General features: G+C 38.5%; 1 protein-coding gene across 3 annotated transcripts in view; it reads left to right on the forward strand.

Annotated features, from left to right (window-relative positions):
- The window catches only part of RSU1 (Ras suppressor protein 1), a 104826-nt gene that overhangs the window by 13377 nt on the left and 76550 nt on the right, over positions 1-14899 (forward strand). For all 3 annotated transcript variants that reach the window (XR_003530188.1, XM_027658657.1, XM_027658658.1), the window contains exon 4: positions 13087-13207. Coding sequence is in view for 2 of the 3 variants with exons in the window: in XM_027658657.1 (XP_027514458.1) it covers positions 13087-13207 (121 nt within the window). In the remaining variant the exon portion in view is untranslated. The remainder of the gene's footprint in view (positions 1-13086; positions 13208-14899) is intronic.

Here is a 14899-nt window from a genome sequence, read left to right on the forward strand (position 1 = left end):
ACAGACTTGGGAGGGTTGTGGGCACCTTGAGATAACAGTTCATTCTGCACACCTCTATCTAATGCTTGTGGTCTGACAGCTCACCCACAGTTGGGTACCTGGTGCTGCCAGGCAAAACTTCTCTCTGATGCTCTGGTATCTCTGTCTGAGTAGCTGCTTATCTGGCATAAGGATGAAATGAGTTGTGTTACTGTTTGTAATCTTGACTATTCTTTCTCTGGGATTGTAAAATTCCTACAGCTGTTGACATCTAACAAACTGAATCATCTCTTCCACATGACACCTTACAAATCTTAAAAGTAGCTAAAGGATAATTTCAGCTGAACACACAATTGGCTGGGCAGGTAGTAGGTATCTGCCTTGCTCTGAGGAAGAGGAGACAGGCTGAAACTCCTGCACAGAGACTCGAATCACGGCAAACTTGGCTTGGTCAGATCTGAGCTTGGGGAGGGGTTACATTCTTCAGCATGAGCACCAGAATGAAAAGCTAAGTAACTGACCTATGACCAGCTATGAGTCTTAGCTGTAGACCTGACTTGGAAAGATATGGTAATAAGGGGTGTCCAAGAAGGATGTGTTTAGGTTTACTTTAACTATTCAAGAAAAATCCAGAGTATACTCTTTCTTTAAAGTAGTTTAAGTTTTCAAAATACCGGTTTAAGGACTACCACTGTTATAAATTTGTGTTATATTAAATCTCAGCCTTTAATTACTGCTTTCTTCTAAAATAGCCATTAGATCAGCAGACTGCAAATATATGGGTTCTCTCAGCCAAGGAATTCTGTCAGCTTTTCTAATTGCTGTGTTTGGGTTTCTTTTATGGGAAGGTAAGACCACTGCTTCTCCTGAGAAGTAACTGATTGAGTCTGAAACTTATTTCACAAATGGATGTTGACACTTAAATAGACAGCACACATTTTTAAAAGGCTAAATTTCAAGTTCATATTCTCATATTTGACACTGTTGACCTAATCTTTTAAGCTATGTAATTAATTGTCTTAGCAGATTGTTCTTAAAATGACTAGGAAGCTGATGGCAGTGACACTTGACATGCTACACTAAGGTCATATTAGCATCTTCTACTAGTTTTCTGCCATTTAAATGAGTGTTCTGCTTGCCTCTTTTTTTTTTTTTTTTTTTTTTTTTTTTTTGCTGTTTAGAGTAAATATGTCTATCTGGAAGAATAGATATGGGTAAAAGCTGGATATGCATATTTTTATGTAAACATACTTCATATTATTGCCAGAGAACTATTAAAGGTAAGTTAAGTTTCGTTAAGTTAAAGTACGAGGAGTTTGCACTGTTAAATCCATCGTACTGCTCAGAATACTTTTGTGGTATGGATTTTGTTAATATTTCTAGTGTGGCCTTCTTACTGCATACATGTGTCTAAATCATTCACTATCAGATGTACTCAAGTCCACATTGATTTTTTCTGGAGGCTGAATTTTTTTTCAGCTATCTGGTGCTGTGCTAATGGAGGAGTCTTGAATTGGCTTTTGCTCTCGGTGCCTTCTGAGTCTGTCCTTTCCTGCTTGGTGAGAACTTTTTGTGCTTCAAAATCAGAAGCAAAACTCTGGGGAAAGATAAATAGCTGCAATTCTGCAGTCTTTTTGAACCAGTTGCTGCATAAGTGACAAACCTGTGATGACTCTGCTGTGGAGTCTCTGCGAAAATCCAGTTGAAAGTGGAGGGAGAAAGTGAATATGTGTGCTTGTTTTTAACATAACGTAGGACTTGTGGCTCAGTGTCTCTGTATGTTGTACTGGGAGGTTTTTGTTACATCATTTAGTGATTTAAAGCCTTCTATCCAGTATACAGCTGAGAAGCAAAATTCAAGACAGTCTTAGCCTGCATAGGTTGTCTGATCCTGACCCAGGGATCTGTTTACCCATTGGCTATCATCAAAATAAATGAAATAAAAGTCTGGGCAAATGTTCCTCAGATTGGTGGAAATGAGCAGCTGAATGATATCTGCCCTTCAGTGTGGTGGATTACTTTGGGTAGATGTGACCAAATCGTCTTTGTTCCCTGTCATTTGATGCTAGCTGAGGGACATACAGGTGACCTTCACCTCCTGCTCAGTGGTATCATTATTAGGACATGCATCGTGGTAGGGAGTTAGGGTAGCTGTGCTGGAGGGGCATGAAAGGAGCTGCAGCTACAGGACATACTTTTGCAGAAAACACACTTGATGTTTGGTCAGTCACAAATATTGTATGTGCAACAGTAGTAACTTTTATGGGTATCCACTCTCCTGTTTTGTGCATTTCTGCTTAGGACTGCTTCACTCAAGTTCAAGTGGAATGTAGCTGGAAGTCGGCAGCAATCGTGGCCACTTGCTCTTTCTGACACCTCTGTGTGGGGTGCAAGTGAACTTCAGGTGTTGTTACAAATCTGCACATTCTGCAGAGCCAGGTGGCACGATTCCTCTCATGTTGCTGCTCCATGGAGTGGCCGTGCCAGTCCTGTGTCAAGGAATTTGTCAGAGAAGTTCTTGAAATCAAACTTGGTCCTACTTTGTTCAGAACCCTTCAGCTAGAAGGGGTTTGTGTGGTTTCATAATGGTTCTGGGGAACAACTTGGGAATTGCAGAATACTGATATTCTGGGAAGGCCAGATCAGGGAGAGGAAGGGATATCACCAGGTTTGTCTGTCTGTTCTACTCTGGGTCTTGCCCCCATATTATTTCAAGCAGTGTATCACATTGTCTTGAGGGCTTAGGATTTGTGATTTTTTTTCTTTATAAATTGGTTGTGCTAGAGCAATAAATGGCTACCTTTGGAAAAAAGTACCTTTGGAGGCTGAAGTTAGCAGGGCAGATTAGGTTTCAGCTTTGGGTCCCCTTGTTGCCACTACATTTGTAAGTGAACAATAATTGGAGTAGAATTAGCAACAGAGAAACTTCCATTTATAAAGGGAACTGTTAGAGCATAAAAAATGTGGCTTATGCCTTGCCTGATGGCTTTTTTCCTAGCAGACCAGCTTTTGTGTCCTATTTTGCCATTAAGTGTGAAGTGGTACTGAACATTCTAGACTTTAGACAGCTGGGCTAGCTCAACATTAGTCTGCAGCTGCTGAAAGCATATACAAAATTTCACATTTTAATATAGGATGTGGAATTCTTACTTGGTGTGCTGATGAAATTTTCACAATTAAAATCCCTGTACTACATCATCATGAATAGGAAGTATGCTTGAAGAGCTTTCAGAAGCTCAGGTTAACCAGCCCCCCTCCCAGGAGGGCACAGAGGGGAAGATGTGACTGGAAAGCAAGTTGGGATGTTAAAGGTTACTTCAGCATTGACAGCAGGTAGTGCTGGTCATCATCAATATGAGTGCAGCTATTACACTGCCAGCTTGTTGTGTTTTGTTTTCACTTATTTCGGATGTGCAGTAAGTTTTTGATGAATTGTAACTACGCTAACAATTATTTGCCTTACCTACCAGCAGTGGTTAATTGACCTTGTAGTCACTTGGAGAAATCTATTCGGAGATTCTAGCTTTTGTGTCATTATCTGCTTGTACCTGGAGTGTTCCTGCTGCCAGTGAAGTATCAGTACTGTATGGTTTGTCCATTAGAGGTCACTGTTTGAATACTTTTAGCGGTTTGTTTCCTGGGAAGAAGCTCATGCTCCTGGTAGCTCTTCATCCTGCCTGGTAGGTGGTGGTGCACAGTAACTTAGTTTTTACTGTTCTGCTCAGTCTCCTTAACCTCAGGTGGTCTGTGCTAACTGATTTCACCATATTCTTGTGCTGCCTTTAAATTTTCTCAGTAGTTTCCTGCTATTCAGAGGTCATGCCTGATAACTTTTCTATCCTTTGGCTCTCGTGCTCTGATTCCTTATCCACTATTATCAAATGTCTAAATGATGAGAGTTCTGGAACAACTATTTTTTCATCAGACTTCTCCTATGTTACCTAATGTCGTGTTCTCTGTCCTCCTTTTTTTTCCTGAGCTGATGTCTTGTGCTGTTCTGTGCACTTTCTATTGCTTTTCACATGATTCTCATGTAATCCTTTATTCATCTTTAGTCCTTTCCTCTTTGTGAGGTGACTCAATAGTTTTTGTTGCTGGTTCCCATTTCTACTCCTGAATTTTGTTGGAGTTCACTTTCTGATCCTGTCAGAATACCTATGTCTCATTGATCATGTTCCTTTGACAGCCATGTAGTCACCCTTTATAATCCTTTTGCATTTTGTCTTCTTCCAGCAGAGCAGTTCAAAACTTTTTTTTTTTTTCTCCTCACACGACTTACCGCTTCTTTTCTCTGCCATCTTCTAAATTGTTTTGTGCTCTGTATGTAACCAGTACAGAAGCTTGTCAGTTCATTGCTGCTAACCCTCTTGACTGTGTCCTGGGTCTTATTTAACATGCTGCTAAAATCTCTTGGTTTCATTTTTATATTAGGGCATCTCCTTTCTGAGTCACCTTTCTGGCTGTAGTGGATACCTGGGTGTATGGGAGGTATTCCACAGACAAAGCAACACTGCATCTGTCTGTCCTGAATTCCTTCCCAGTCTAGCTGCTCTGTCTTCTCCAGTCTGCTGAAATGTGTTAGGGTGTTTCCCACTGGTATTGTCTGACACTTTGCATCTTGCCTGGTATCAAGTTATTTATATAACGAACTTGCTGACCTCTGGAAGAAACTAGATGACTGTGTATTCTTTACTGTTTGTTGCTTCTTGTAGTCTCCTCTACTTTGCTTCTGCCTCTGCTTCCATCTGATAAGTCATTCTGTGCTGTTGTACTGGCATGATACGCCCCAAAATGGTGCAAGTAAGCTGTCCGTGTGGTGAGACTAGGGTTGTGTCCAAAGCACAGGAACTTGTACCTGACAGTGGCCTATCAGCAGTGCCTGGGAGTGATGCTTTAAATTGACAGTAAGCCTTTTATTTTTGTTACATATTTTGATTTAGTTTTACTTTATATTTCTGATGCAGGGGTCTCTAAAGGGAAATATCTTTAGGAATGAAGTGCAAAGGGAGACATGAGAAGGAGGGAAAAGGAGATTCCTTACTAAATTTGTGATATCTGAGTTCTGCAAAAATGTTAGCTTTTTTCCTTCCTGAAAAAAACCCCAGACCTTTGGTTCTGAGAAAGTACAGATGGTAGAGCATTTTATCTTTAAATAAAAAAAATTTTGGTTTTAGGAAGCTTTGGGAGAATGAAACAGAATAATTTATGAAAGAGTTTTGTACTGTAATGGTATAAGGGTGCATGCTGAAACTACCGAATTTATGTATAAATTAAATTGTCGAGTTTGTGCTGTATGGCAACAGAGTCAGTTTTGCATTGTAAGTAAAACGTCAATACTAAAAATGTAGACAGAAATCACTTGCCTTTAACAGAGTGCTTCAGAAGCTGTTGTTCTCTTATTAAAAGACACCTGCGAACATATTAACTCCTTTTTTTTAGTCTCGATGTTTTATGACATTAGTACAAATTTCTTGTGTCTTCACTTATTTCCCAGTGGCTTAAATTAACTGTAATTTTTTTGTCCCATATAAATTCTCCATGTGTATGTACAGATTGTAATGGAAAATGATTGGAAATCCTCTTGCCCAGATCCAGACTATTTTGAAATTAGCATTTTCAAAGCTAGTGAATGGTGCAAAAGGGAACTCACTTTGTTAAAGAGCTTAATTTTCTATTACAGAATTTACTGTTTAACAAACCAAGTGGAATTTTTTTGATACTAATATGGAAGCACAGAGATAAGAAGGTAGATTTGGTCTAGATTGAGAGGAAACTGGATTTAGTTTGGTATACTTGGTTTTGTACTTTATTTTCTGTGTATTCGTTTTGTTCTTTTAGTAGTCAGGTGTGTCGAAGCAGACAATGACACAGCTTTTCCCTTCAGACCACTCACCATCTGGCCTCTTACTTTTTCCATTGATGTCTTGTGACATAACCCTTGGGGTGAAATAATTTCCTGATCTTTATGTGATGATGGGCAATGTGGTAACTGTTGCTCTTGACTCAATATCTCCCTTAGCTGGAAATGAAATGTATAGTCAGCTGAAGCCTGGGGGAAGGTAACACAGAGGCACAGGGAGGACTGTACCGTACAGACTGAAATTTGCGGCTTTAAGTACTGGGTATAGGGAGCCCAAACTAGGAAGGAGCTTAATTCATTTCCAGTTCTGAGGACTGGAACAAGGAACACCTGTGCTGACTTTGGTTTTGAGCAGTGAACTCTTTTACTGCAACCTCTTCTGTGTGTGTGTTTAGAGGACAGGCTGGTGTCCCCGCTAAACATTGTCAGCACACCAGTCGGCAGTGCTGAATTGGGGGAAGAGTCAGTTGATCCAAGTAGCAGTGAAAAATAGTCCTGTGTGAGTTCTTAAAAACATTTCAGTGGTATAAAAAGTGTTAGCTGCTAATACTGTCCCATTAATGCAAATTGAAATTTTGAACCATTCTTTAGATACGCTGAAAGCAGAATTCTGTTACTAAGCACTACTAAGCACCCAACAACATGAGTATTTCTGAGTAAGAGAAGGTGACCTTCACCTTTGAGGTTAACCTATGGTGTTGGTTCAGGGCCTGGTGTTCGGGACATCTGTAAACTGCAGACAGCATGTTTAATAGACTGAAGTGAAGAGAATATTGAGGAAGGGAAAGGTGAACATGCTGGATGAACTTCAGACAGTTTGATTTATGTAAAGCTGGCAACTGTGCAGTAGTGTAAAACTCTGAAAAGATGATGCCTAAACACCTGAAGGAGACTCATGGAGATTTAGTGAGAGAGACCGTTTGCATTTGGTGGATGCCTAATAATTCTAAATTTAACACTATCAACTCAAGTTCTTTAGTCCTGCAGAAGTTATTTATCTTAACCATTTCCTGCTGTTGAAAGATCAAAATATACAGATAATCTGACCTGTAACAAGGGTACATAGCCTGTGTACTTCGAACTTCTTCCATAGTATACCGCATGAGGTTTTTTTTCCTTCTGACTTAAAAATAAGACAGCAAAGCATTTTGGCTGAACTGTGCACTCCTCACAGAAGGATTATTGAAGCTGAAGATGCTGTGATCCACTACAGTATTTTCATGTCACATTAATTCAAAAAGCTTGGCTAATACTCTATTTTCTTCAAAATTATTTGTAGAAATGAAGGGGCATATCCACATACTTATACCCATCCTTATTTGCGCTGTTCCTTACTGCTGTAAAAAAGCTAATAAACATCAGATTTTTGTGAGTTATTTTGATGTGGTTTCAGTTCTTTGCTGTTACGTGATTTATTTTCAACCTAGTAACACCTTCCTAACCTCAGCCGCTGGTTTCTAGTATTGCTCTTCAATCTCTGAAGTTCATCGTAAGCTCTCTTCTCAGAGAAGAACAGATTTGTCCTTTGTCTTCGCTAGATGTCACTTAATTCCCAGTGTCCTCTCAGCCTTTCTTGTGCTCACTGCACTTCTCCTTAGCCACTTCTCTGGCTTCTAAATTAGAACTGTTTATTGATAAATTGCTTTGTTAGCACAGTAGCACATTAGTGAGCTATAGTATAATTTAAACATATTCATAAAAACAGTTTCATAACTGAGGTACTTCTGTGGATAATTGCAATTAAAAAAACCCTGCTGGTTTCTGGAAGGAGCTGAAGATTAGGGAGACAAGTTTGTTTTTAATGTTTTCAGAGTGAGGAAGATTAATATCCATCTTTGGAAGAGTGGAGGGAGGGCAAAAGGGGAAACTTGAACTACATAGTGTGTAAATTAAGTACTGTATGCTTCAGTTGGGATCAGGATTCTCTCCAGTTAACTGACAAGTATGATATCAGCATGCCTATGAATATTTAAAATGAAAACTGTTGTGTTCTCCCTCAGCTAATTCCTCTTTCATTTTGGGGAAGCTGATTGCTTCTCTCTCAGTATAACAGAACCCTTGTAAAATTAATCTAAACATGACTCCAGCTCTATGAGTACAGTTATATTGGATGCACAGAATGCATTATATATTTAGTATTCTAAATTCTTCCTCCCCCATGAAATGTGAGTAACATTTCATACCTTTATGACCTTTACACTGAGGGATCCTTACTCATGAAAAGTTCCTGCTGACACTAACTGGATTAGCAAGTCTGTGGAACTGGGTTTATTGTATTGTACAGCCCACAGGTTTTACTTTAGGCTTAAAAAGTGGGTTTTTGCTCTTGGCAAGAAAACCTTACCTGAGATCCACAGTGCACTGATAGGATTCTCAAAGGTCTGTATTGAGTTCTCTTTACTCTGTATGACTCTTGACCAGCTTTTAAGCGGAACAATTTAATGAGAAACTGGCATAGTCTTATAAATCTCTTTTCTGTCAAGTAGTGCTATTTAAATAGCTCTTCTGGATAAATATTCCCTTAGAACCTGTAAAGGTTTGGAGTACTACTGAACATCATGTTCCTAGGTACTGCAAAATTACTTCATTAAGTAGAAGAAACATTCTGAAAAAAAGCAGGGTTTGTGCAGCCTGAAGTTTTTAAGAATGTGAATGCCAAAGGAACTAACCTTATTTTTAAAAATTAAAATTCTTATTTCACTTGATGTCTGTTTCAAAAACCATTGAATTCAATTGGAGGTTTTCTATAGCCTTTGGATCATAGTTATTAAGGAGATTGCAACCTTACTCATGCACATTTTTATGCATGATAAGGTATTACAGATGCCCTTTTCCAATCAGCAGTGGGACAGTGTTTATTTTGAACATAAGTTAAATGGTTAAAGAAGTTTACATACCATGTGTTCGTCTCATGGAGACTAACATTTTTACTCAATCATTTTACTTATCCAGTTGGGTAGTTTATTGATTCTTGTCACTTTTTTCATCTGAGCTTCTTTATCTAAAAGGTTTTATATTTTATTTTTAAATTGTAAAGAAGGTTTTGATATAGATCTCTTTTACCAAGAGTGTCTTCAGAAATGTTTAATTTAATGTTGGTCCTTACTAAATACAAAAAACCACCAGACTAGATTTCATCTTTCAAGTGAAAGGAAATGGAGACTTAATTTTGCAAACACCCAAGTATGTTTACTTTTAAAGTAGCAAGGATCCTTGTTGTTTTTCAGGACTTCACAGATGCTTTAAGAGAAATAATCTTGGAGATTATTTTAAGAAATAAAGACTTTCTGAAGCCTGTGCATTTTCAGCTGTACAAAGACCTAACTGAATGACAAAGGAGTGGCAGAGTGGAACTGGAGGGAAAATAATAAATCTCCTTTTCTTATCTTCCATTTTCTGTGTTCTTCCTCCTTTGTCAAAGGTTGAGTATACAAAAGGAACTGGATTTGGATGTCAATTCTAGGTAGCGGTATGAGAACCTTTTGAGTTTCTGCTTTATGAGAAAGGGTTACATCTGAGACACTTAATTCCAAGCTGTTGTCACTGATTTGAATGTTCTTAGTATGTTGCTTTTGCAGGGTAGTTGTCTTGGATGAAAGGTCCTTCTAGCCCAGTATCTGTTCTCCAACAGAGGGCAACATCAGACCTCTAGTAAAGATCATGTCTGGTAAGAGAACTAAGGCCTAGATCCAGGATACTCTAGATGCAGAGTTATATAGGCATTAAATAGTAGCATTTAGTCCTCCTTATCTATGTTTTGGAAATAATTTTTTAACTTTTGAACACCTGCTGGTTATATAGAAATAAAATGTAATAACTCACCTTGAATGAAAGGTTACTCTGATGAGAACATGTTTTAGTGTCTAAAGAATTGCCTCTAACTTCAGGGCAAAAAAGACTATAAATGCTTTGAAGAATAACAAGTTGCCAGTTTTAATTCCCCAAAACATGAACAAAGTCCTCATATTCCTTGTAAGCAGCCTGTAGACCCTGTCTTTCACTGTCAGCCAACCTCTTGAAATCAAGGTGAAGTCTACAGCTGTCACAGTGAATCACCGTATGCAATTTTCAATATTGAACAAGGGGATGGAAGCTGCTCCTGGTCTTGTGAAGTGTGACTTAATATGAATGGGGCTGCTTGATGTGACTGAAGCTTCACAGGAGAACACAAAGGCATGGGGCTGCCAAATTTTACTAGCATTTGCTGAGGGGGAGTTGTTAATGACACTGGGCAGCAGATGGTCTTAGAAGAGTTGTTAAGACACTGTGGATCGTACTGTAAATATGTGGGTGAATGGAACCAGGATGCTGACAGTTCACTCTCACAGCTCATCATGAGAAGGTGACTCGAGTGGAATTCAGTATTGCCAGAACATGAATGTCTGGGGATTTGGCAGTCTGCTATATATCTGGGAAGAATTTTGCAGTGTAACAGTGGGAAGGTAGTTGGGTTGTGTAAAGTTCAGAACAGAGAACATAATATGACTAGTCAGCCTTGCTTGACCACCACTGATCTTTAGACCTGAAGGTACTGAACCTGTGCAGTTTAGCTACAAGAGCAGTACGGGAGTTTTGAGTCTTCTCATTTTCATTGAATACAAGAGAGCATTCGTTCATATTACAAAGGAATCTGAATTGTTGAACCACAAAATAAGCTGTTACAGAAAAAAAAGTCCTCTCTTTTCCCTACCAAAAGCCTGGTCTTGACCTACTTTTCTGGAAATAACTCCATGCCCTCCATCCAACCCAAAAAGTACAATTGTGGATTAGGGCTTTTCATTTTAATTTAACAGAGTGAGACACGAAGTATTTCATTCAAATCCTTTCCTGAACAGCTTACCCATGCAGCTTTTAGTATATCTTGGAAAAAATAATGATATAAAGTATCCTAAGTGTGATTCACAACATAAAATACAGTATTGGGGGAATTATACAGATATATCAGAAGCTGTGCAAGGGCACAGCTCCTGTTGTTCCCTAGGGACACTTACTCATACCTGTGCCCTGACAAAAGAAAACCAAATTGAAAACCTCTGATAAACTAGCCACTGGTAGCTGAGTTTTGCCCCGTATTTGCAAGTGGGATAATCAGGTAGAATTTCAGATTCTGCAACTGTGTAGTGACTCATTGAAACTAGGGTTCTCTTTGATGGTGGGATCTTCAGTGCAAATGTAATCTTCATGAACAAATCTCTGGAAGCTGTTTTCTTCCTGTCTCCTTGATGTCTGCATGTCATCTTTTTCTGTGTAGTTTCATGGGGTTTTTTGGATTGTTTTGTGGGGTTTGTTTTTGGGGGTTTTTTTGTTTGTTTGTTTGTTTGCTTTTTTTTAAATAAGGAGGAATGTTCACCTTCTTCCTCGAAATGATTCTTTATCTCTCCACAGTCCCCTAGCTTAAGGCAGAAGAGAGAGATAAACTTAAGAATTAATTTATGCTAGAATGGGGAAACAAGCTGGTTTGGGCAGGTATTTGAAAGAATATATCCACTAAATATATCCTTATTAAAGGTAGCTCAGTACCTGGGTCACAGAATCACAGAATGGTTCAGATTGGAAGAGACCACAGTGGGTCATCTCATGATGCCAATTTGCAGCTTTTTAGAGGAGTGTAACCTCTTACACTGTCAAAAAGGCCAAAACCTTCATAACAAAATTTTTGTTAATTGCCTCAATTGTATAACTTCAGGCAAATTGTGTTTGGTCTCTGTATTGTTTAGGCTAAAACTTAGTATTTGCTAGTATTACTGATTCCTAGTCTTCATGAACATAGTATCTGAGAAGAGCAGAAACTTGGTTTGCCTGTCCATGGCATATCATCAAAGTCAAATTATAAAGTCTAATTTCTGAAATGAAAACATTTTAATATTGGTAATTACTGTTCTGGTGAAATATTGAGACTGGAAACAGCTGAATTATGTCAATTAAAATCCTCAGTTAACTTCTGTTAGGGAATAATTTAAAACAGCAGTAGTAGTGCATTACTCTTTACTTTCTGAAGGCACATAATTCCCACTATCATTGAATGACAGATAGGCATGGACTTGTGGGAAAATACTGCAAAGGGAGGTCTTTTACATATTCAGATTTACCCAATAACTTTATAAAAAAGTCTGCTAAAAGCCTCCTGCGATGAATATAACCCTCAACAGTAATATTTATGTAATGTAATTAGAGGGTTCCTTAGGGATCCCATTATTGTTCACAATGTAATCAGACTTATAATCTAGTAAATATGACATACTGTAATGTTCTGCTTTGTAAACATTATTGACTCCATTTTAAGACTGAGATTGCCTTATACCAACAAATAAAATAAAATCATGGCCTCATAAAACCTTCTAATGATTTAGATGTGCACTCTGCAGGTTCCTAATGCAGTCAAAGTTGAGACTGAACCAAGGTGAATACTGAACACAGGTGCAGGCTTCAGTGCAGGTGACTTGCCAACCTCCTTTACACCTTTAGCTGGCTGCTTTAATCTCACTAAGTTTATGGGGGAAAAGATGCAAATCTGAATAGGTTTTTAACCTCATTAGCACAGGCATATTCATACTGTGCTTCTGCCTTGTATGTCGTATTTCTAGATAATAACAACCAGCTATTGATCTGTTGGTAATCCGCTGTAGCCATGTGCGTGTATTGATCAGTCTGTCACTCAAGGGAGGTAACTGAAAATAGGCTTGGCTAAACAGTTCTTCTTTTAGGGCTGAACTTAATTTTTTATAAATTTTGTTGTATCTTAAATGACCAAAAACTTGGATACTAGATTATTTAAGCAGTAAGCAGAACGGGCCATTGTTAAAAATGAGGTTTCATTTTGTTTGTTGCTTAAGACCTTTAGTACAACTGCTGTCTTGGTATAACTGGTTGTATCATTCATTTTTTTTCCACTTAAATCATGAAATGATCCAAGTCTCTTAGGCTCTGCTCTTTTGAGACCTATGTGTGTTGCATGAACTGAGATGACAGCCTGTGCCTGTTTGTTAGTCTATAGGAGCACTTGTTGTCCTTGTCTCTCTCTCTGCAGTGGTCTTTGTTAGTCAAAATATCTTACAATTCTGATAGTAATTTTTGAAGTTTTGAATTCCAGATAGGAGGCTTTTTGAATATAAATTTTGCTTTTATTGCAGTAACAATGAGATGCTCCTTGTACTGCAGTCACTGCAAACGCCAGGTGCTAGAAGAGCATCTCTAGTCTAGGTAGCTTGCTCTAATTGCAGTCTCTCACTGTGAAAACTTTCCCACAGCTGTGCCAGCAAACATCGCAGACCTGAGAAATATAGAAGTGCTCAACTTTTTCAACAACCAGATTGAGGAGCTGCCTACACAGATTAGCAGCCTTCAGAAGCTCAAACATCTGAACCTTGGGTGCGTATCTTAATGCAAAAATTTGCTGTAATAGAGGTGCAATTAAAAGTCATCGCAACTGAACCTGGAACTTCTTATTTTTTGCAATTGAAGTTTCTTTTTGCTATTGAAGTTTTTTATTGCAAGTGTTTGTGAGGATAACTCGGCAATTACGACTCCAGAGTGTTCAGCTAATGTCCTCAATAAGCAGATATTTAGAAGTGATCAAGCACTTACTCTGGTATACTGATAAACATTTAAGGGCAAAGCAACTCATATTCATCACATGCTGAGGTCAAACTGAACAATTATTGAATTTTACTTCCCTAGCAACTGCCTCTTGCTTCTGGAGTTACTGCAGAAGAATCAGGCTTTATTTCCTGTTCTGCTTTAAAAAAAAAAATTCCACAGTAATCTAGAACTTTAATTCCAAGGTTCCAAAACTGGGATTATAGACATTTTAATTTATATTAAACCTGTAAAAGAAGCAGCAAATCTTTAGATGTGGTATGCATTTAATTCAAAGAGCTAGTATTGACTGAATTTGAGCCAGGAGTGTTTCTGTTAAGTGTTCAGATAATATATTCCAGTAGAGTTGGTAATACTTTATAATAACTACAGTTGTGGAGGACTTTCTTGAATTAAGACAACAAAGCATAGGACCTTCTTAAAATTAAATTGCCATATTAAAGTGTAACTATTTAGAAAAGCACTGGTAAGCATAAGCTTTAGCACTATAGGCTTCTCATAGAAAGAATGTTGGTATTTTATAAAGTCAAACTTCTGAACACCTTAAACTAAGCATTTCTAACTCTTCTGAATATCAACTGATTCTCACTGGGCTCTGTGTATCCTGCTTTTAGATACTTTTGTAAAGCGCTGGTAATTGAATTGCATCTGTTGGAATGCCAGTAAATGTTTTAATGATGATCTACCTTCCCTGGTCTTTATTTGGTCGTAGTAGATCTTTAGCTTTCCTTAATATTGGTTTGAACTGCAGTTGCTTTTCAGAGCAAATATTAATCAGGATTCTGTATATTTTGGGAGTTAAATCCATATTTATAGATGTGTTGCAGTACATGAAGGAAGAAGTTGGGCACTTCCCGTGGATTAAAGCAGTGAAAATTATTAGTATAGTTCAAATACTAGTCTTCATTAATGAAAAAAAAAATGTAGCGCAAAAGACCGCTTGATGTTAGGGCCAACAGACATTTGGGTCTGGAACCACAGTTGCCACCCTCATGTGTCATGTGGCCTAAGGTCTTATAGATTAAATGCTCTTCCTTCTTAATCCTGTTTTTACCCATAATCTTCCAGGTACAGGATTTACCACCTAGCCTTAGCTCTGCAAAATGGGTTCTGCTTTGCAGGTCCTTGGAGTCAGTGAAGAGGAAACTCTTCTGGCCTACTAGTTTTTCAGGAGGCAGCCAAGAAACCCTTTTGTCATCTGCAGGGCATGTGTTAGAAGGCTTCAGAACAGTCCTCCAGGGGAGAGGGGAAGCTTGAATAAGAGCAGAGATTATTTTTGGGAGAGTTTGGTTGCAGAAAGGTCAAGTGGTGGAGTGGAAAGAGGAAAGGTGTACAGCTGCACTGAAAGCTTAAAAGTGTAAAATTTGGACGACAGGTGAGGCACAGTTTCTGAGGCACGAGCTCAGTGTTTGAACTCATGCAGGGCCAAATAGTGCTGGGCAGGGTCTTTGAGGTGGTTCGCTT

Source organism: Corapipo altera, unplaced genomic scaffold (assembly GCF_003945725.1).
Source record: "Corapipo altera isolate COAL_440 unplaced genomic scaffold, ASM394572v1 63, whole genome shotgun sequence".
Classification (NCBI taxonomy): domain Eukaryota; kingdom Metazoa; phylum Chordata; class Aves; order Passeriformes; family Pipridae; genus Corapipo; species Corapipo altera.